The 23,406-nt window shown below is 42.1% G+C and overlaps 1 protein-coding gene across 2 annotated transcripts; it reads right to left on the reverse strand.

The window, feature by feature from the left end:
- Window positions 1-123: 123 nt before the first annotated feature.
- Window positions 124-23,322, reverse strand: ptpn21 (protein tyrosine phosphatase non-receptor type 21). 2 transcript variants are annotated; one of them, XM_049596463.1, is made up of 20 exons: window positions 23,114-23,322; window positions 22,034-22,329; window positions 20,462-20,631; window positions 19,912-20,009; window positions 18,558-18,625; window positions 18,389-18,459; window positions 17,850-17,937; window positions 17,609-17,697; window positions 15,450-15,537; window positions 15,019-15,098; window positions 14,785-14,892; window positions 10,430-10,490; window positions 9,832-9,913; window positions 8,191-9,719; window positions 7,471-7,611; window positions 6,273-6,491; window positions 5,663-5,791; window positions 5,337-5,571; window positions 3,394-3,554; window positions 124-3,245 (listed from the first exon to the last, which is right to left on the reverse strand). In XM_049596463.1, exons 2-20 carry the CDS (start codon window positions 22,211-22,213, stop codon window positions 3,117-3,119), a joined length of 3,726 nt encoding a protein of 1,241 aa, XP_049452420.1. In that variant the 5' UTR covers window positions 22,214-22,329; window positions 23,114-23,322; the 3' UTR covers window positions 124-3,116. The 2 variants fall into 2 exon arrangements, with proteins under 2 accessions (XP_049452420.1, XP_049452421.1); XM_049596464.1 differs by lacking the exon at window positions 14,785-14,892.
- Between the last annotated feature and the right edge of the window lie 84 nt (window positions 23,323-23,406).

Raw genomic sequence — 23,406 nt, forward strand, 5'->3', positions numbered from 1 at the left:
TTATGTTGATGTGATGTACAGATACTGAAGAGATTGAGGCACTACCTCATTCCTACCACAAGGTGGCATGATTGGTGTAAACTCAGACACAGCAGGTGATCTTTAGAAATAAAAAGAGAGGAAACAATTTACTTCCACGTTTATTCTCGGCTGAAAAGATTCTCTACACTGTATTTTCCAATGGCATACCATTCTTTTCTTCAATAGATACAGTTTATACATAGTTTGTACAATAACCAATATTCATAAAAGCAGAATTTTACATTGTGTACATTATGAACAACAACACACCTGTACATGGACACAACAGTTACATCTTGGCCACAAAACAAAAATCACTCTTTTCAGTCTCCACGCTAAGACTCAAGCAGTATCTTAAAACCAAAAAAAACAAAACAAAACCTGAAGCAAATTCCTTAAAAAAAAATCCAGTTAAAACACATCTCAACATTCGTGACGAGGTATTTTCCTCCAGTTAAGTTAGATCAGAATCATCAGGGTAAGACAGATGAGGGATCGACAATCACTTCACTTTGGCCACTTTATAAATTAAGTTGCTGCCTTGAATTGAAAGGCAAATATTTCAAATTAACATTGACTTCATGTAAACTTGCTGCGCCTGTGAGCATCGTTTCTGTACAGGTGAACTTCATAGGGGCTTTAAATCCTTCCCACAGCTGCGGCACGAAGTGAATGCATTCATAAATACTCATGAGGCCATGTGTAACAGCAGGAAGTGTCTGCGGAGAGACATGTCTCACCAGAGTGAAAACAAGCGTGGCAGGCAGAATACTGTAACTAGAGATGGTCCGCCCCGTCAGACTTTCATTGAGCACCAGGGCCGACACGCTGTTAGTCATGTCTGAATACTATCAAATGGCCTCACCTCCAAAGTTTTCTGTATTTCACAATGACACAAAGGCCAAACTGTCACAACTCAAGGGATGTGAGACAATTTCAGTTATTGTTTGTGTGCTTCTCACATGTATCGACTGGCATTAATAAACATATCACTGCAATCAAACAAGCATTCAATGACACTGAATTAGATCACCTTCAAATTTCCTTCATATGCAAAAATAGTCTTATTAAACTTTACAAGGCAGACGTTTAGGCACTTCTTTGTCATGACAAAATATGTTAAAGTACGTTGATTTTGCGCAAATAAAGCACTCCGTTCAAGATTTAAAAAAAAAAAAAAAGGCTGAAAAACACAAGTATAAAATTAACTTTCCAGTTTTAATCTCAGCTCAAAAACCTGCAGTTATTCCTTCACTTTACTTAGCAACATTTCCACATTTCTACTTCCCATCAATCCAGTGTTCTCAAAAGACCAAACCATCATCTCACATCATCTGGACAGAGAATATACAGTTGTTTTTAGCAGGTGTGTAATATTCGATGGGTACGAGGGCTTTCCTAATATGGAAATTGCTCATACCGGGCACCACAGCCACATTAAAAGGTGCAGTCTGCAATTCTAATCCAATACACTTTGTCAAATTTAGTGAATATCTTCCAATGGGCTGCTAGTTATTCATTCTGTGTGCGCTGAAAAAACAAAATCTGGTGTTCATACACAGCCCTGGCTCTGTATATGGGAAACAAGGTGGCTATTCCAGCCAACCAGCAACAGGGGGCGTTCATGGTCACGCACATGGCGGGGGAATGGCCATGGTTGTATAAAGAGAAAGGTAGTGGGAGATAGAGGGATGGTATATTTGGGGGGTGGTATTTGTTTGGGTGTTGAGTTCAAATTAGGGATGTCAGTTTGGGTTAATTTTGCATTTGATAGCCTGACGCGCGGGTAAATTTAAAAGAAAAAAAAAAAAAGAAGCCAAAACAAGAGGTCTTGTTTTAGTCCAGCGCTACGTTGACTCAGTGAGCGTTAGCGCTGTGTTTCAAAGCACTATCCATTTAAACGTAGCAAAGTTTAGCTGTTTTTTATTAGTAAACGTTTTCTGTTGGCTGACAGTCAGCCGGCTAGCTGGTGTTAGCATGTGGAAACATAGTGCCTACCACCCACTCTCTAGACTCCTAGCTTAGCTAACGCTAGCTTTAGCTTTTTTGCTAGCTAGCTAGTGGGATGCTCATTCTGCGATTACCGCTACTCACATAAACGTGGCGTCCAGCCTCCAGTCTCCCCCCAGGTAGACCCACTGTGTAAGTGGCTTCATTTTGAACCACAAAACCCCTTTAGCATTGTTAACTATGTTAGCACCATTAGCCATACTGACATTGCTAAAGGTGCAAAAAGAGCTAATGCTGAAGGGGGTTTGTGGTTAAAAATTGAGCTGCTTACTCACTGGGTCTAACTGGGGGGAGATTGGAAGGCGGGCACGTTTCCACAGCAATGTGTTAAAAGTGGCTGTTGCCAAATGAGCGGCACTACAAGCTAAGGTTAGCTTCCACCAGACCCAGATGGTGCACCGTGCAGTAAACTGTGAGTAGCAATTTTAACGTACAGACAGACATTCGTAACCGGTCGAAAATATTCCTCAGTGTTGAGATCCCTAGTTCTCCAGAATCGCAGACTTTCAATTAAATGCAGGGACAAACCCCCGTCAACACCAACACACGATTAAGTTGAACTTCATCGCAACTCTGATCAAACCTCGAGAAAACCTGATATTGTCAGAGCTTTGTCCGCTCTGTCTTCATCACTACAGAAACATCCTTCATCATCAGAACCAATTGTTACCAAACAGCAATCCAAAACACATTTATTTAAAAAGTGACCTTCGTCAAATGCAAATAAAACTGATCTCGATACATATCTATAATAAAGATTTGTTTTAAATGCAGCTTAACATTGGTTCATTATGTACAGCAAAGTACTGTAAAAGTGCTGGGCTTCATTAAGCATGTAAAAAATAATATAATACTGTTTAGAGGCAGGTCATTAAGTCTTTACGCAGTATCGCTTCGTCCTTCATATCATTCCTTCAGCCTTGCCTGATTTAATACTTGACCAGTCCACCACATAGCAAAGCTACAGTGAGCAGATTCGCACAGCTGCGTCATCACAGTGCAGTTTGGCATAAACCTGGAGTAAACTCCTTCCTACAATCATCCGTGATGACGGAGTACGCAGGGGGCTGGACAGACACTTGTGCTCAAATGAGCCTGGAGTTGCGGAGGTACTCGGTGAGGACCTTGTAGACGAAGGTGTACTGAGACAAGGTCTGAACCATCATCATTCTCTGAGTACGCAGCTTAAACAGGTATTTTGGGACATCCAGCACCTGAAACAACAAAGACTTTTAGTTTGAGACAGACAGCAGTGTTTCATCTAAAAATACACCAGATGGCAAAGCAACCCAGATGACACCACCAGCTGAGGTCACAACATGGAAAAAGCTGTAGTACGCAGGTTTTAAGTGAGGACATTACCTCATTGTGCTCCAGACAGGCTATCATGATCTCAGACAGGATGACCACACCTGTCCGTCCCACACCAGCACTGCAGTGGACCAGCACAGGTAGGTTGGTGTTTTTTGGGTCACTGATGCTGTTTGTGTGTCTCCTCACAGACTGGATCTCCTCCAGGTAGGCTGCAGAAAGACAAGAACACTCACTTAAGATCTGATTATGTACACAATAAATTAACAGTTAACAGTCAGCTGTTCTGACACTGAGCAGTACACTAGTAATGTCTCTTAACTGTCCTGTGATCAAGGCTAATGGGTAATGGGTCTTTGCGTAGCTGCTCCAAGGCTCTGGAGTAGCCTTTTATATTTGTGTACATGTTTTATTGCTATATATTTGTGTGTCATTCTTTAAATTTGTACAGCACTTTGGTCATCTGTGGTTGTTATTAAATGTGCTGTATAAATGAACTTGATTCAATTCTGATTTAGTATTACAGCAGCATGTTGAATTCAGACGAATACTTCACACCCCAAGTGACCATTTGTAACTCAGTTATGCCCTTATGTAAAAAAAGAAAAAGAAAAAACAAAGTCCACATTTAGCGACAGCAAAACTGTATCAAAACATCCTTTCACAAACTCTCATACAACTTGTGCAGTATAATCCAGATCTCACTATTTAGCTGTATGCTCGGTACTTAACCAACAGACATCCCTTTCCACCAGAGAAGTGAACAGTAAGTGACATTTATTCATGCTCTCTTCAAAGCCAGACTCCTTCGATAAAAACAGTAATTTTACCTCGCTGAACACCTTTACCTAGTGTAAAGTTACCTCAATCATTTTGTTTGTGTTTATATGTGACTTTGATGTTTTAAGGGTTAGTTCAGATTCACCAAAGTCAGAGAATAACAAAAAATAACTGATATGGGCAGTGGTAGACCAACAGCTTCTGTTTTCAGTGAGGTAAAATTACTAATTGTGTCAGTGGAGAGCATAGATCAAGTTTTACTTTCTGTTCAGCTCCCCATCGGAAAGAGCTGTCTGAAATACAGAGCATATCACTGGATAAACGAGACTTGCATTATACTGCATGAGTTGTGTAAAGCCCAGTTCAGACCAAAGATTGTGACGAAACGAAACGAAACCGTTTTAGAACATGGATGCAGCAGTGTGAACTGGCCTGTCTCAACCTGACTCAAGCCAGCTGATGGTGTCAACTGCAACTCAGCTGGTCAAATCTCTGGCGGCTGGTTTAAGAACATAAAGCACGTCACCTGTTTGTACAGCCAGTCAGCTTGTAGTGAAGTCCTGAAGCTGGTTATTTATTATTATTGTGGTGTACTGAATATGAATACAGTCCATCTAATGCTTGTTTTATTTCTGTTTTTCATTGCTACTACAAATGCAGCTGTAGCCAGTATCTCACTATCACCATCGTCATTCATATTTTATGAAGCTACAAATTATATTCAGCCACAAAATAAGCCTGAAGAGCTGAAAACAGAACGGAAGTACAGAGAGTTGTTGCATAGAGATGATACAACGTCTCATCTAGCTGCACTGGTGTGAACCAGCAGGTTGTTAGAACTTTGCAGAACAGCACATTGCAAGTAGCTGCCTGTTTGTTTCAACTCGTCTCATCCTGAATCTTTGGTCTGAACTGGGCTTAAGAGTTTGTAAACAGATGTTTTGATATAGTTTTGCTGTTGTTTAAATGCCTCCTTTAATTTCTATTCATCAAGAACTTCATTGCCATGAGAGAAAAACATTTTTTTCTCCATGAATGCGATGTAACATGGGGCAAGTGGCTGATATACAAATGGTCATTTGGGGGGTGAAGTATTCTTTTGATGTTGTGATCAATGCAAACACAACAGACATATTTTCTCCTCTTCCAGCAAGACATCCAGTCATAAAAGCATAATGGCCATAAAAGGATAAACGGATACAGATCCCACTCACTGAGGAAGCCTTTGAAGTCCTCAGGACACCCATGGTCAGGCCAGTCTGTGTACTGCAGGTGCCAGACAGTCCTCTCTTGGCCCGTCAGGAGGTGTTTGATCTTCAGCCCCGTGGTGGCATAGCAGCCGGACTCTGTACGGAACCGTGTGGTGATTTTGAAGCGACCGTACGTCACCGTGTTGTGTCGTGAGCCAAGTCGGGGCCAATACCGGAAGCTCTTTTCTCTGCCGCTCTCCTGAAGGAGGCAGATGATGTACAAATAGTTAAATCCAGGTAATGATGAGGAATAAAAAGATTGTGGAGCTGTAAATAGGAAATCAACGCACCTCTTCAGCAGTGACCATGGCGATGATGGAGACACCCTGTTCCCACACCATCTGCCAGAAGTCTGAACACGTGTTTGTCATGGGACCCTGTGTGGCAATGTAGCTCCACTCCTGTCCACCTACTGTTATCTGATGAGACAAGAACATTGGAACAGTTTAAGTTAAGTTAGTTAAGTCCTGAATCTGAAGCAGGCCATTCTTAAGTGCTTCCATTGTTTGAGATGCACTACAAGTATTTTCCTGCAAGTTAAACTGTGTCTACTACAACTTAGTTTCTAAAGTGTTCAAGATGCACTTAGATATGATCCAATCAGAAGGACACTTCAAAAACAGTTCCGTATCAACATTTGCAGTCCTCTGACAGATTAAAACACCATCAGTTAATAATATAAATAGCAATAATAATAATATAGCAAGGTGAAATGCCAAATGACTCCATCTGGCGTTGGCTTTTGCTTTCACTTTTGCTGGCATTCGTGTTTAAAAGCAGTAACCTTTAATTAGAGCATTCTACAGTGGGTGCTTTTTGTCGTCTTGATGATGAGACAAAATCACGTACAAGTGAAAACCACAAAACACAAGCGTGATAATGCGTCTCTGAACAACTTACTCTAATATGTGACGCATTGATGTATCCTGTGTTGTTCTCTTTAGTGGGAACCAGCTCCACTCGGGTGTCATCGTAAGGCAGGACGTCCTGGAAGCGGTTTTTGTCTCCGCTCTCTTGCAGCTGGGCGATGGTGCACTCCCCTGCTGGACGACGCCTTGGGATACTCTCGTACTCTTTCATCAGCTCACCCCTCTCCATATGCTGCTCCAGCACTTTACACTAACACACACATGAATAAGGAAACAGTAAATACATAATTGCCATGGGTAATGCAGCCCTGACTCCTAAACAAGTTAACCTTATTCTATAAATACAATTGATGTGGAGAGATGTTCAGTATGATTCCTGATTTTAAGTCAAATTTTTATCAATCTACAGCATGTGTACTTTACTTTCTATTACTGTAGTTTTACTTTCTATTACTGTAGAAATATTCTGACTTGTGCTTGCCATGAGGAGATTTCAAAAGTGAAATGGTGGATACACCGAGTTTTGGATGCAAGATGGCACAAAATCTGTGTAAAAATCTTTCAAAAATAATTGTATTTTTTGTACAAATCTCTAAAAACCGAAAATATGTTGCACCACTCTTGCTTAGTTATTTTTGCAACTGTCAAAACATCAAAAAAGGATGCATTACTATGACGAAATTTGATGGCAGTAGTGGAATTTTGTCAATGATGAACAGACAAATGACATACGGAGGTGGATTTATACAACATATATGCAAACAACCACCATGTGAAGAAGTCAACACTTAAAGAACCTACATCCTTAGTTGACAGTTCTTGGGTGTATGACACATTTGAGAATCTACCATGTACTCACAGATGATATTTCATTAACATTTACAACCTGATTAGCTGAAGAGCTAATCATGATTTTAATGTGTCTGGAGTTTATCTTTTGTCAAAGCTAGAAGCATCAAGATTAACAAGGCTGACCAGTTCAGCCATGTGTTAACGTCTAAACAAGAACACTCGCATGTATCCTGCATAGCACAACCTCACCTATCAGAGTGTTAATAATACCAGCACAACCAGCAGCTCCTGCTGATGAGCTTGTTTTGGCTGTAGACAAGTTGGTAACAATACATAAGCAACATATAACAAATCATTTCCTAATTTTCACATTACTTATGTTATTTGTTTTTGGTTTACAGACACCACTGACAAAATGAAAAACTGAAGCACCCTACCCTCTCGTCATTAGAGGCTCGTTCAGGCTCATCCTTGATCTCTTCGTGCATTGGCTGCCTGGACACTGACAGGCCATTGAGATGGGCCACCTTCAGAGGGCCCATCTTCTTCACCTCTGACCTAGCTCCTTTCTTCATGCCCTGGTGTGACAAGTAGGGACAGATAAAAATGAGAATGGCTGTGTGTGAGATGTGCGGTGAGGGAGTAAGTTTCCAAGAGGGGAAGGACAACGCAGCCTCGTTGCGTGTTTTCTCAGTGAATGTTACCTGTCCGGTTTTCCAAGGTACATTCTTTCAGTACGTGTCAAGGTGAGCTTGTTTGCGTCATTCAAGTTGGCCACTGAAACTACCTCTAAGAGTTTGTACATGCCTACTCATGTGATCTTGATGAGACACAGACATGTTGTGTTACTGAGAAAAAAACAAGTGCCTACAACTCGTTATTATGGAAAACTGTACATTAGTTTTATGGAAGTGGGTTCTCTGAGGTATTTAAGTGCAGCTACACAGCGACATGAGGCTGGATTGTAACCGAATATTGTGATATGTGATATGCAATAAATTACAGTTTAACTGCTCAACATGCTGGAAATATGAACTCATCTTGCTTTCAGGCAAATTTAAAAACAAACATCCAGAAATCTCCACTTCTCGATTTCAAAATATTTGCTCACTATTGTGCTATGCTAATAATGTGATGTAACTGGGAACAGGACTCACCGGTGGGGGCAAACCTTCCACTGTTTTCTTCCCAGGAGGCACATCAGACACAGGCCTCTTCTTAATGTCTTTCTTGGTCTTCTGCTTGGCCTGGCCGCTCAGGTCTCCCTCAGAGACTGACGGCATAATCCTTGGCTGTCGTAAATCCGACAGCAGGTACAGAGGCTCGCCTTCCTGGATCAGGGGGTGAACCTTGTACGTCAAGGAGCTGGTTATAGAGGGGTCAAGAGAGGAGCCTATGGGATATGCAGGAGGTGGCTCTATGGGAGTCTGTTGCTGATGCGTCAGAGAAGAAAGAGATGTCAAGCTGTGATGCTGTTGTGACGGCAGGTCGGGAACAGTCGCTGCGATTGCATCCTGAGAGAGCGGAGTGTGACGTCCGCTGTCGTCCTCGAACTCCTCTTCTTCACCGCTGCTGTGAATCAGCATGGTGGCGTCTGAGAGGGACTTTTTGTGTCCATACTGCACGTCCTCCTTAATGTCACCCCTGTCCCCTGTCTTTGTACGTTCCAAAAACACGTTGAGCTGAGAGCCCTGAGAGCGACCGCCATGCGGGACCGGAGGGGGCGTGGCAGTTTCAGCTGCTGAGGAAGACACAGTCCGCTCTTTGACCCTCATCCCCTCGAGACTGTGTGCTAATCCAGCGATCTCGATGGAGTTCCGCTTCTGAGCGTGGTACGGGTGTCTCTGTGGGGGTCCGCTGAAAAGAGGCTCCGACACCTCCTGTAAAGAGTGGGCTACAGGTAGGCTGTCCTCTTGGAAAGTCTGGACTGAGTGATGCACACGCCTCGTGATGATCAGGTCTGGGTTGCTACTGCTGACGTAGAGGTGACGCGACAGGTCTGGTGTGCTGTTGGCAGGCCGAGGGTGGGCGTACGGGTAGGGTGGAGGTGGCCGGTACACCTGTGTTCTCATGATGTTTGGGGCTGGATACTCCTGTGCCTGCTGTAACTGGACATTAGTGAGCTCCGGGACACTAACTGCCCCCACGACTGGCCTCCTCTCTGTAGGGTAGGGGTATGGAGAGGGACTGTGGAAGCTGGAGCCTAGATGGAAGGGGTAGTGGTGGTGCTGAGCCGCTCCGCCATGCTCCCCTCTGATCTCTGGCTGGCTGTAAACCAGAGGGTCGGGTCTGCTGTAGGCATACGAGTTTCCAATGTTCAGATTCCTCATAGAGTGGCTCTGTCGGTGCTCTTGAGACAAAACCATCCCTCCTCCTGCTCCCCGGTTCTTCTGACGCATCACTGACTCGTAATCCGGAGTAGCGCGGTAGGAAGGTGGGATGAGAGCGCTGTGGCGATGCGAGGGGACATAGTCCGGCCTGGTGATATCGCTGGTGATGGATGGGTTGGAGGACATGGGTGAGGGCTGGTGGTAGTGCTGGGGATTGGTTAAAGAGCTGGTGCTGTGGGCGCTGTACACGCTGCCATTGCGCAAACGCCCTCCGCTGCTGTATTCCAGAGGGGGGCAGTCCAGGCTGGTCTGGGAGTGGTAGTAATAACCATTCTGACTGTTCATGTACAGGTTGTCTGTGAGAGAGCAAACACAAAAAAATGTAGCACCATGTAATAACTTCAAATGTTACCCTATGCACTCACTGTCAGGTTTCTAGCTGCAAGCCACTCTCTATACAGCAGTTACCTTGTGATGATGTGTAAGGCTCTGTGAAATGACCATTGTAGTGCATCTGTGGAGGAGGCATCATGTAGGCCTGAGGCTTTGGCTATACAACAACAAGAGAGGCATTCAGTTATGGTTCATATGATATGGTTCATCACTGTCCAAGAGCAGAAAAATAAATAAACTGTGTGGTGACTGGTGACACACCCTCACATCATATGCTTTAATGCATGCCAGAAAATCATTAGGGAATTGTGCAAGCACTCAGCCTGTCACGGTAACCACTTTTGTTGGACAATAACTTGTCACAGAAGCAATTGTGATAAACAATATTACAGTTATGTTGACACCATTTTATGCCACTGTTATAATGTTAATAAAAAGAATACAGAATAAAGAATACATTTTCAAAGCACTGGATCTTAAGAATATTCAGAAACTGGAATGAAAAAAAAAATACTTAACATATTTTCATGTTGACTAAAATGTTGGTGGCATTCTCATGTAAACAAACATGCATGTAACACAATGAATGATAAGTTGATGACGTAATTATCGTGAAAGGCCTGGCACGCACACAAAATGTGAATAGTGTGCTTTGAGTGAGCATGGACATTACCAGAGATATCCTGGTAGAGGATCTCCGTCTGACTGGGTTCACAACTGTGGGCTGGGTTTGGCTGATGGGAAAACAAATGTTGGTCAAAAAACAATGAACCAACCCAATAACACTACTACTACTCAGTTTTTTTTCCAATATATTACTTTGTCCTTCTATCATTTAACTATGAGGAAAAACAAACGGCAAGGTTCAGACCAGGTTGAGTCCATCAGACTTGTAACACATCACTTAACTCCAGAACATCATGCAGGGGTTTGCTAAGGTACACCAGCAAGTAAGGTGTAATGGAGAACAGTTGTGTGATGTGGATTAAGTTTGACTGACTAATAAACACCACATAAAAACTATATAGTAGGAGGTGTAACAGTACACAAAAGTCACAGACCCAGGTAAGAAGTCACGGTTCGGTGTCGGTGCATTGCAGTGGAAATTAAAAAAATCCATAAGGATTCATTTCTTTTTATTCATTTTGAGCAGACAGTAGTGTAAGTGTCAAAGATGTGTCGAAATCCTCTCACTGAGATCGCATTTGTTTGGTTTGGGAAAGAAATGATTCTAAGATGCATCCTGATGCAGTCGTGGACGATTCAGCTTCAATTCATAAATGTCAATAACTGATTCTCTAAAGTTTTATTAATAGAGTGTGCCAGTAAACCCGGAACTCCGTTAGCGCTTTTAGCACTTCCGGTTCTCTCGTCTAAAAGTCAATATGTTTTTGAATGGGATTTTGGTAAAATGCCTCAAATAAGGTCTGTGGTTAACAAAAGCTTAAGCGAGTTTCAGGTTTTGTTCTACGACATAAAACACGGCAGTAAATACCCTACTTGTGAATTCTGAAGCTTTTACGTGTCATAAAAAAGGCGGTTGCTAACAAGTTGCTCAATACGACTACAAACCCTGTCGGGGAAATTAAACGTCATCACCCCCGAACAGGCGAGAGTGCTGGCAGTCCGCCATTACAGCTTCTTATTTAGCTTAAACAGTCCGATTTCCCCATTATACAATGTTTTTAAAACAAAGCGGCCGCAATCAGTTGAAAGCTTAGTGGCGGTGACGTCAAGAGTCATGCGACCGTGGAGTAGTCATGTAGTCCGTTAAAACCTAACGTTAGCTTTTTACTTCTGGCGATCGCATTTAAGCTTCAAATGCGGTATGAAAGGTGTTCATATGTGAAGATTATCTCGCTGAACAAAACCTGTAAGTATCATAAACGTGTGTTAGCCACAGAGCTTATTTTCTGACATAATCCAAAACGCACTACAAAAATCACATTCACGTTCTCTTCAGGTAACCAGCGCGATGCTAAACTTCCGGGTTTTGACGTCAGCCCTGGCACACTCTATAACAAATGAGGCAAAACTCTAGCCGGACAGTCCATAGCACAGACGTGCTAAAGTTAACTTGTATATCATCTTCAAAAAAGGCAGCAAGTGCAAGTTTGTTTTAAGTTAATGTCCAAGTAACAACGTCTGTGAAGTGAACGTGAAGTATTTTATGAATACTTTCTACACTATCACCTAGAAACTAACATTAACTGAGTGGAGGAGCGGTAAACGCGTCAACAAACAAGACCGGCTAACCAACACACTGCAGTATTAAACAACGTCTAACACCTCTGTGGTGAAGAAAATAACTTAATGCTAAGTCTGTTTATATCAAAGCGCCTTCACTCTGCCTGCTCAGCATCTCGGCTTTTCCTGTAGCTAATGTGCAGCAGAGATGCTGCTCTCTACTGCTGAGGACGTTAAAAACAACACAGCAAAGCACTCCCCCTAATTTTGCTATTTTCATACAGGCAAGACACTGTAGGGTGCTTTTAAATTAATTTGTTCATTGATACATTCATATAACTTTTAAGAACAAAAGGCTGTAGACCATTTACTATTCAATAGAACATGAATTGCATACCATTTCTGGTTAAATATTACAGTACGTGAACAATGGACACTGGCACGTCCGGTTTTTTAAAGCTAGGGTCTGGAAGCATTTTGACAATAAAGCTGAAGGAAAAAGGGACCTGGTCAAAATCCACAGTGTATGCAAGAAGCCTAAATCATTTTGGATCACTACAAAAACAGTATGCTATGTTTTAAGCATGGAAAATCATTTTATAATCCAATCGATAACCTCTGAATCGTAATTGTGAGATGCCTGGAGATTCCCTCCCCTACATTTTACCCACTGCCAACTTCGGCGGTTCATTTGCAGTCATCACAGTGTGACTGACTCGGACATTAATCAGCTTGCTGTGCTGACTTGAGCATATGTTGCTAATGGTGTACAGCTTAAAGTTTCCTCTTGTGAAATTTTGTTACGCAAGTGCATCAATCTACATACACTGTATTCTGTGCGCACCAGACCGTGACCCCTGTACTGTGACAGTTCGAAAACACAAACTTATACATACAGTACAGGCCAAAAGTTTGGACACACCTTCTCATTCAATGCGTTTTCTTTATTTTCATGACTATTTACATTGTAGATTCTCACTGAAGGCATCAAAACTATGAATGAACTTAACAAAAAAAGGTGAAATAACTGAAAACATGTTTTATATTCTAGTTTCTTCAAAATAGCCACCCTTTGCTCTGATTATTGCTTTGCACACTCTTGGCATTCTCTCCATGAGCTTCAAGAGGTAGTCACCTGAAATGGTTTCCACTTCACAGGTGTGCCTTATCAGGGTTAATTAGTGGAATTTCTTGCTTTATCAATGGAGTTGGGACCATCAGTTGTGTTGTGCAGAAGTCAGGTTAATACACAGCCGACAGCCCTATTGGACAACTGTTAAAATTCATATTATGGCAAGAACCAATCAGCTAACTAAAGAAAAATGAGTGGCCATCATTACTTTAAGAAATGAAGGTCAGTCAGTCTGGAAAATTGCAAAAACTTGAAATGTGTCCCCAAGTGGAGTCGCAAAAACCATCAAGCGCTACAACGAAACTGGCACACATGAGGACCGACCCAGGAAAGGAAGACCAAGAGTCACCTCTGCTTCTGAGGATAAGTTCATCCGAGTCACCAGCCTCAGAAATCGCAAGTTAACAGCAGCTCAGATCAGAGACCAGATGAATGCCACACAGAGTTCTAGCAGCAGACCCATCTCTAGAACAACTGTTAAGAGGAGACTGCGCGAATCAGGCCTTCATGGTCAAATAGCTGCTAGGAAACCACTGCTAAGGAGAGGCAACAAGCAGAAGAGATTTGTTTGGGCCAAGAAACACAAGGAATGGACATTAGACCAGTGGAAATCTGTGCTTTGGTCTGATGAGTCCAAATTTGAGATCTTTGGTTCCAACCGTGTCTTTGTGAGACGCAGAAAAGGTGAACGGATGGATTCCACATGCCTGGTTCCCACTGTGAAGCATGGAGGAGGAGGTGTGATGGTGTGGGGGGGGTTTTGCTGGTGACACTGTTGGGGATTTATTCAAAATTGAAGGCACACTGAACCAGCATGGCTACCACAGCATCCTGCAGCGACATGCCATCCCATCCGGTTTGCTTTTAGTTGGACGATCATTTATTTTTCAACAGGACAATGACCCCAAACACACCTCCAGGCTGTGTAAGGGCTATTTGACCAAGAAGGAGAGTGATGGAGTGCTGCGGCAGATGACCTGGCCTCCACAGTCACCGGACCTGAACCCAATCGAGATGGTTTGGGGTGAGCTGGACCGCAGAGTGAAGGCAAAGGGGCCAACAAGTGCTAAACACCTCTGGGAACTCCTTCAAGACTGTTGGAAAACCATTTCAGGTGACCACCTCTTGAAGCTCATCGAGAGAATGCCAAGAGTGTGCAAAGCAGTAATCAGAGCAAAGGGTGGCTATTTTGAAGAAACTAGAATATAAAACATGTTTTCAGTTATTTCACCTTTTTTTGTTAAGTACATAACTCCACATGTGTTCATTCATAGTTTTGATGCCTTCAGTGAGAATCTACAATGTAAATAGTCATGAAAATAAAGAAAACGCATTGAATGAGAAGGTGTGTCCAAACTTTTGGCCTGTACTGTAGATATATACTATTTACATAGTGCATACCTAGAAAATTTTGATCTAGAATTATCTGATCAAAGCTTAAGTAAATTAAATAGTTACAGATACTGAATAACAGATTGTAATTCAAAGATTTAAAAAGACGTCAAAGTTAAAAATGTAAAACACACCACTTTAAATGAATCATAAACCAAATAAATATTCTTTTTACTGATGATAAAACACTACATGCGTCACAACACAAGGCCCACTTTAGATATACAGTAGAGATCCTGTTTGCTTTGGCATTGTTGCCTAAGCAATCAGGAAGGGACGGGTGTTGGCACCTGCTCGATAGCCATACTGTTGCTCACCCCTTATTAGAAGGCAGAGAGGGACGAGAGAGCATTGGAAAGCGAGGAAAGGATAGAGTGAGAAGGGACTTCTGGGAGCCCTCAGAAGGCAGGGGGTCACACTCCTCTCTGAAGAGAGAGGAGGAGAGGAGGATAGAAGTGAGGCTACACCAAAGAGGAGACACATGCAGGAGACGACAAGGAACAAAGAGACAGGAACTGGGCTAGACATGTTAAAAAGAAAAACACACTTACAGGCTACTCTTGTTAATCTTATAAAACTTGAGTCTGGCCAGACACATCCGGCACACATATTTGGAGGTTTCCATGTCATCCTACACAACAAAAACAAGAGGAGAATAATCATGAGATGGTGAGGCATTAGTTAGGAGGTGGTGTTTGTTTAGTTATCTCAAAGCAAATCCATTCCTGAGTATGGCCTCAAATATTTCCACACTGACTTTCAGCTAATGGTATGCGACTTTATGACCCACACATGCGCAACATACCCAAACAAACCCAGTTACAGCCACACCCACACACACAAACATAGGTGCATTGTTCAGTTTAGCTGATGCTAAGCTCCGCAACCACGGCACTTTCCAATTTTGCTAAATCAAATAAGAGAGTGGAATGTCCCAGGGGATGGGTGGTGGAGAGAAGGTGCGATGGCAGGAGAGACTTACGGTCTGGAACTGAACACTCTCCTCTCTGTTGGCTAGCTCCAGGACAAAGAAGGACCTGTTGTGACTCATGTTGTTAATTTCATTCCACCTGCACAGCCAATTAAAGCACGGTGGGAGAGAGAGAGAGAGACAGGGGGAAAAAAAACACATGATGTCATGGCGGTCACAAAACCTTGCAGCATTTTTTAAGAGACTGTGGCACCGTTTTAACAATGCATAATAAAAGCCATACACGTGTCGAAGTCTATCAAAAAGGATCTCGTCCTCACAATGGTATGTAGATGACACAGTTCAGCCGAGGTCAAGAATGTACACTTACTCACTAGACTGACAGACAGTGCTCCCACAGTCTTTATCAGCTATCACAGTCTACCTGACTCATTTCCTCTTGGGCCACATTCAAAGTCTAGAAAGTATTAGTGAACATTACAGGAGACAACCCCTTAAGAATAGTTGAGAGCTGTGCCACAAAATCTGTACTAACTCGATCATCTGTTTCAATATAATTACTGCTCTCAATTTACCAGACAATCTGTATTCTTCATTGTTAGAGGCAGAACATATTTCAGTGGCTGGTTGCACAAAACACCTTCTCCTTAAGGGCCCATACTGCCTGGAAAACGTGAGGTCGTGTGCTGGGTGCTACTTTTGTGACTATTTTGTGCCAGCTTTCAAGAGTGCAGCGGATGGTTACATCTGAGGGTGCCAACAACCTTAACAAGCACTGTACCATGGCCTGTTTACCTGAAATCCTGAGTGCAGAGCTGATCTCGTTCCAGGAACTGTTTATAAGTGCGTAGACCTATCGTCCGTGGGACAGATGTAAAGCTCTGGCAGCCCTGCACTAACATGATCAACTTTTCCATATTTAACAGAATGATATTTACGGAAGAAGAGAAAGATATCTGTGAGCTGTGATTGGTTGTTCCTCGTCATATGACCTGGCACTCAGGAATGCGTGCACACGTCTATATTGACAACAATGAATTGAAGGGCGCAAAAACGCGGCATGTGTACGGCACCTAAGGCTTCCTTAAATTGTTCACTTAAGTAACGTTGTTCCCTTATCTTGGACTTATGCTTAAGGAATCCCTTTAAGTTACTTGTTGCACTGAAGACCTTAGCAACTACAGTAAGACAAAAAGTTGAAGTATCTTTGACTGCATCTTGACTGCAACATCGCTGAATTTACGGCAAGAGATGAAGAAAATACACGCATCTCGAGAAGAGTGTTCTGCCAACGGGAGAACTCAATGGATATGCTTGACACTGAACAATTGATTTTAGACTATAGATCTGACTGGCAGGATTCAGGATTTGTCTGGTTCATCTAGAGCTGAATCATTCTACTTTCCACAGCTGAGCTCTCCCAGCCATTTTTTTTCTGGAATTAATTTTGTTGTAATTTCCTCCCACATTCATTGTTTTCCGTTTGATCAAATTTTATTTTTAGTACATGCTTTCTTTTACTGTATTCTTCCAGAAGTCTAACCTTTTCCTCCTCTGACCAATTTGTTTTCTTGTCTGTTTTTCTTTTGTCATTTTTTACTATCTGCTACTACTGTCAGAATTTCACAGCAGTAAAAATCTCTTTAAGTGCAGTAAATGCCTTAATGTTTTTCCTTAACTAAACAAATCTTTGAAGTGATTCTGTGCCACACCCTTAAGCAAGTCCCTCCGCTAAGGAGAAATTAGGCCTTCAGTGGCATACTTGAAGAGAAACCTGAAGGTGTTTTGTACAAATGGCCACAGGACTTCTGGGCATTGCTGTTATAGTCAAACAAACATCTTCCAAATTGTTTCTAGACTTTAGGGCTGAAACTAATGATTATTGTCATTTTCTCGATTAATTGATTAAACATTTTGTCAATAAAATGGCAAAAAATAGTGAAACATGCTCAGAGTAATTTCCCAGAGCCCAATGTGACATCTTAAATTGTATGTTTTCTTTGACCAACAGCCCAAAAATCCCAGACTATTCAGTTTATTGTCATATGTGACAGAGAAAAGCATCAAATTCTCACATTTCAGAAGCATGAAACTGGCAGGTGTTTGGCGTTTTTGCCTTAAAAATCACTAAAACTATTATTTGATCATCAAAACAGCTGCTAATTAATTTTCTGCAGGTCGACTAATTGTAGCAGCTCTGCTAATCTTACCTAAATAAAAGGAGCGGCCGGCCATTTTTATGCTTGACAAAGATGCCATCTAGGCAAGATCCCATGGAGACATCTGTGCCTGTGCTGTCCTGAAAGGAGAAGATTCAAGACCATCTGTTAGGTGAAAGAATCCAGATAGAAAACATGCAGCATGCGAGTTCAAATTCTAGTAAGCCAACGTCATGCTTCTTCAACATTTGGGCTGTTTGGAATCACAGGCCGAACATCGTAAAAAACCCACCTTGGCTTGATAGCTTTCCTGGCCATAGCCTTCCATTTTCTCCACCTCCTGCATGTACAACATCTCTGCCTCTTGGGCTGACAGACCCCTAAAAACAGCAACAAAAACATGAAGACACAACTATCAAAACCCACTGAACATACGTTTAACACCACAGGAACTCTAACAAGCAAAGAACTGCCAAAACGTAAGGCAAAAAAGTAACTTATTCAGAAAAGTAACCGTGTCATGCAAATGTTTTTTATGGTGGTAACAACTTGAGTAGTAAATAAAACAAGACAGATGGAGTGAAGACAAACAGCCTTCTTTGAAATTAACATTCAGGACAGGGTGGGTAAGAGATGGTCTGATACCATGGTGGGGTTATCAGGGCTGTTCAGCCTGTGCAAGTTTAAATCACAGGAAATGGCTTCTGCGTGGCCTCAGTGGAACTCTAAGTGAATCCAGATGACGACGAATAATAAAAATGCAGATTGCCTACATAGATGCAAAAGCACTATGTTTGTCTGTGCACTCTGATGCTGAGAACACCTGCTCACCTGAAGGACTGATAAAGCAGAGCCACTTTCTGAGTGGCCTCCTCCAGCACTCGCTCATCCTGGATCCAGTCCTGCAAAGACAACACTCAGGATTGATACGATGCTGAGCACAGGACAGCTCCAACATTTTTTCATGTGTTGCCCTCCCCTCAAAAACCATAATGCTTACAATAGGGAACAGCGCAAACTTCTGGAGGAACTCCTGGGAGTCATATCGATTGAAGTCTCCAAAGTCAGCTGCAGACCATAAAAGAAGACACATTAAAAGAGTAAATACAGCAGTGCATACTCGGCATGACACAGCTCTCTGAATACACTCTATTGCATGCCTATTTCTGCATTCAGCAGAGGGCAAAATAGACATTCAAAAATTGCAGAATGTTGTAATGCCTTTTGGAAAGCACAAGTGCATGATGACAAGATGAACTTATTTTAGGAGAGGAGGGGCCCGTTTGTTAAGAAAGGGAACTGCTTCAGCGTCTGACAACGTCGAGGTTCAAAACTGCTGCCAGCTTCGGGCAGCCTGCTGGCACCATTCGCAGCTATGTTGGGTATCCCAGGCATCAACACTGCTCAAAAGCTACAACTGCCCCTTCACTCCAAAATATCCCTGCCAGGGACAGGAAATAGGAAGTACCCAGCAGCATATCTGAGGACAAATACAACGTGTGCAAGACAACTTCACTAGTTGCTTAATCTCAGTGCCTTACTTCAAATGCACATATAGCATGGTGGTCGGTTATTTGAACATGGCTGCAGCAGTAAGTGATCTCAGTGGCTCTGCTATGCTAACACCCAGGCCTGTAAGTTGCAGCGCCTGATTTAACTTTGCCAGCAGCGTCTGAGATTCTTCTGGCTGGGCAACTGTTGGAGGACGTGTCAGGGCTAAAGCTCACGCAAGGGGAGTTCACATTCACACACAAACACACATACACACCCCTGACCAATTTAACAGGCTGGTTTAAGTTTAATGGGGCTTGTTAAACGCTGTATATTGCAAGAATCATAAAAATGTTCATATAAACCCTTGGATAAGTAAATGAACAGGGGTTTCCGACAAACTACTGTGAGCAGCAGACACATGAGACATGTGTGTTGTTTACAACAACACTTTACGGCACCAATTTAAATCCTATCACATTTCAAGTCCCAGAAGAGAAGAAACTAAGTTTTGGATGCAACAATGAGTTTTCTCCTCCTCTAATCGAGATTAATGGGTAACAGTCTGAGCATCAATAGGCTTATTGCAATTCACTAACACCCTAACACCAGCAAACTCGCAGAGATCAACAAAACCCTTAATGAACTGGCACAAGCCTCCTGTGGAAAAATCACTGAAAATAATTCCAGTGCAATATTCATTGATGCGAGGGGTTGCTTAGTGTTTCAGAAGGTGTTGCCTGATATCACGATCTATTGCTGTGTAATCGCACCAGTAATTACTTTGAATGGGACTTAAGAAGAACACCAGGCTTGCCAAACTGAAGTCTCTGTAACACAATTAGTATATGCAATCATATTACCTTGCACTGCCAGGCTAGCTAAACGAATAGCTTGTTCTAATGTGCATGAGATCCTGCCATCCAGAACATCCTTCTTCAGCTGTAGGTAATACTGATATCTGTGGAGGAAGACAGGGTTACTTAGACAAACAGCCGACAACCAGATACGACAACTTTGTTCAGGTTTGGAGAAACAGCTATAAAGTCATTACAGTGGAAAACTTTTTAAATGCAGCGGTATTAGAATAACTTACAACATACTCAAATGACTAACACTTGATACCTCTGTGCTTGGATTTAAGTATTAAAAGGGATGGATGGGTAAGAAGACATCCCTACAAACTGGCATCCAGTTCAGGTGGCTCTAAGCTGCTGCATCAACCTTAACCTGGCTGAAGCTTATTTACAGGGAAAAAAAACAAAAAACACTTGGTTTCACTCAACTTTCCTTGGCACTCATTTCCTAACTAAATCTAAATGTAACTTTTTAACTGCTGTTAGTGAAGATAAACTGTCGCTGACACGCTTTGGGGCTTAGACAAGACACCTCGTGTCACCGATGGAACATCACCTTGTGATCTCTTGTTGCAGTTGGGTCACACTGGGTATGTAAAACACGACTCCAAAGTAAACGGTGGGCTCCAGCCCATACTTGTCCAGCTGCTTTTTCAGCGGCTTCTCCAAGTCAATCCATCTCTGCTGGTTCTGTTTGTTGAGGTACCACAGGCTGAAGTATGTTATCTAACAGGCACAGAAAGCAAGCACAAACATTACACCTGGGCAACACTGATCAAGGACAATGTGTAGCACAGATTAAACTTTAGAACAATATTATATGACTGTTTGAACTCAAAATCACACACGCCCTCTCTAAAGTCACATATTTTAAGAGCACAGATTGCAGGTCTCATAATCATCTACATAACAAAAACATGTAAACCAGAAGATACAACAATTGCATCTTCTCTAGATTTATTGCTGTTGGCACTCCCCGTTCAGTCTTGTGATTGCCTGAACATCTCACACTGAACACTGATAAGAAAAGTAACCCCTGTAGGCTTGCCGTTTACCAAAGACAATTCAGCTGAAAGAGATCTATTGTGATGTGAAGCCACTCTTAAATGACTACTAGTAAATAACCTGCCAACATAACTATTTTACATAGAATAATTCTGGTTATAACTATGTGTAAACATTACTCTCTTTTTCATTATAATTCTGTAAAAAACGACCTAGATCAGAGAAAATAACAACAAATTAAGACATGAATCTTATTTCTTTGGAGGTCAATTGCCAATCATTACATTTTACTAACATCAGGCTGACACTGAGTTAATACAGATTTTCAGACAGTGAAAAGTTAAGTGTGATGAGGAACTAGTACTAGTCTTAGTGACAAAGATCTCATTCCTAAATCATTTACAGTGACAACAGTTGTAGAACCTTTCTAACAAATATTGACTGAGAACCACATGATTGCACAAACAATCCATGTGACATCAAAAACAAACAATGCATTATCACTCACTGCATAAAAGACAATCTCTAAATGAGAGTGGAGGCCTATCACTAGCACTGCTAGCGAGACCAACGCGGCAAAATAACAGACACTATCATGGTGTGCAAGCTCCCATGCCAGATTGCCTGCATATTCAGCAGTCTCTACTGTTCATTTGAGGTGCAACTGGAAATGACAGCATCTCTTTCAGCTCATGACTAACAGGTGGTTTTCACTGTGTGACCATAGTGACCAAATGTAGACATGAAGCTCAGGACATTGTTCAGTCCTGACTCAGAACTGTTTTCTTGACCATACTGTCCATGCTTTGTGAGAGCTGCCACTTCTGTTTGAATGAAAATTTTAAAAAAACATGCATGATAAGTTTGTGAATCTGTGTGATGAGTTGTTTACATACATGTTATTACACACACATTCCTGAATTGTGTCATAAGCAGGATAGAGATTATGAGAGATACTATGTGCAAACAATGACAAACTGGTTATCTCAGTTTCTGTTGTCCTGCTCACCAGGTCCTAGTAAAAATGTGACTAATGGACAAGCTCGACGTTGCGGTGAGTCCCCCCAAAAAGTCTACAAGACAGAACAATCAGCACTTGTATCGCGTAAAAACACATACATACCTCTCTTAACTCAAGTCTCTGAGCAACTGCCTCCAAACATTCCTGCCCGGTGCTCTCCACTGAAAGTGTAAACTCAACAAACTCCCCATTGAGCAGCTGAATCCGAGTGACAAGACAGCTCTTGCTTGAAACAGTATACCTTCGAGTCCGTTTGAGTTTTAAGCCAAATGGTAAGGGCATGTTTCACACTTCTTCAAGAGGGAGGTCTTCACTTAGTCCAGAGAAATAATCCTCCTCACTGTCATCTCGAAAAGTGTGTGAATGCTACAAGTACAGGTCATCATCAGGTTATGTGTCTGAAAAAAATGAGACAGGAAACATGCCAATGCATCAGCAAACATCACCAGAATTTGCAAGCGTGGAAAAAGGGGGATGCAAAACAGAGTGAATCACAACTGTAGTGGTCAAACTCATCACTATGGCATATGTTGCGGTAATTTTGGATAATCTTAACACGGTATCTCACCCTGAAACAGACGCCAGACCAGACAAACACAAGACTTGTCGTAAAGTAATCCTCTTAAATGCGGCATTTTGTTTTAAATTGCGTTACCTAACTTGGCTAACTCAGATTTGCTGCCAAATTAACTTTAAGTTAACTCTAAAAATGCACAAAAAGCAAATCTATGGCGCAGCAATTATCAGTAGGCTACCCGACTTGTGTAATTAATGCAGTCTATAATACAGTTTGCAAGACATTTCCCAATTTTGTGGTCAAATTAATCCCTTTCCAGTGAATAGCCGGATCCAAACACTGACAAGAGCGACCTGATTCAATACGAAGCAAGCTAATGCAAAATCCCTGTTGCTTTCCATCTCAAACATGCATCCATATTACTTTATTTCACATAATTAATACGATGAAATAAGTTTCTTACACTTATTTGACATGCTCCGGAGCAACACGCTACTTTTAATGTGTAATTACTTAATCCTATAAACTTTACCCGTTAACTACAAGTAGCGCTCAATTAGCTTTAACGCTAGCGTGCTAACTGATGCTCCAGCAAATAGACGGCACCCTTGGGAAGCTGACGTCGCCGGTAAATGTTTTGGGCAAGAAAAAAACGTTAACGTTACCGTTAGCCACCCGCTGCAGTTTAGTAGTCCAACTGGGAGTCGGTCCTGGGGTATTCCGCCATCAATGTCAGTGGATAACGCTACTTTTTAAAAGATATTTATCGGAATTAGAGACAGTCCATTTGTGTGGAGTTTGTTTGTGGATCCAAACTATCGTAGCACCCCATGCCTCTTGGTCCAACAGTTCACTCAAGTTCCAAGCGTGTTTCGCTTCCTGGGATTGGTGGAGCGACAAGCATATTCCGTCTACATCCGCGGCTCTACATCTCGCATCTCGTATAACTTCAGCTGTT

The sequence above is a fragment of the Epinephelus fuscoguttatus genome, linkage group LG14, assembly GCF_011397635.1.
Source record: "Epinephelus fuscoguttatus linkage group LG14, E.fuscoguttatus.final_Chr_v1".
Lineage (NCBI taxonomy): Eukaryota > Metazoa > Chordata > Actinopteri > Perciformes > Serranidae > Epinephelus > Epinephelus fuscoguttatus.

Coding starts and splice junctions, on each gene's coding strand:
- ptpn21 (XM_049596463.1), bottom strand. CDS start 22,213: ATGCCCTTACCATTTGGCTTAAAACTCAAACGGACTCGAAGGTATACT. Junction 20,632..22,033: donor AGAGACTTGAGTTAAGAGAG/GTATGTATGTGT, acceptor TGTGCCTGTTAG/ATAACATACTTCAGCCTGTG. Junction 17,938..18,388: donor CTGCTTTATCAGTCCTTCAG/GTGAGCAGGTGT, acceptor TGCTGTTTTTAG/GGGTCTGTCAGCCCAAGAGG.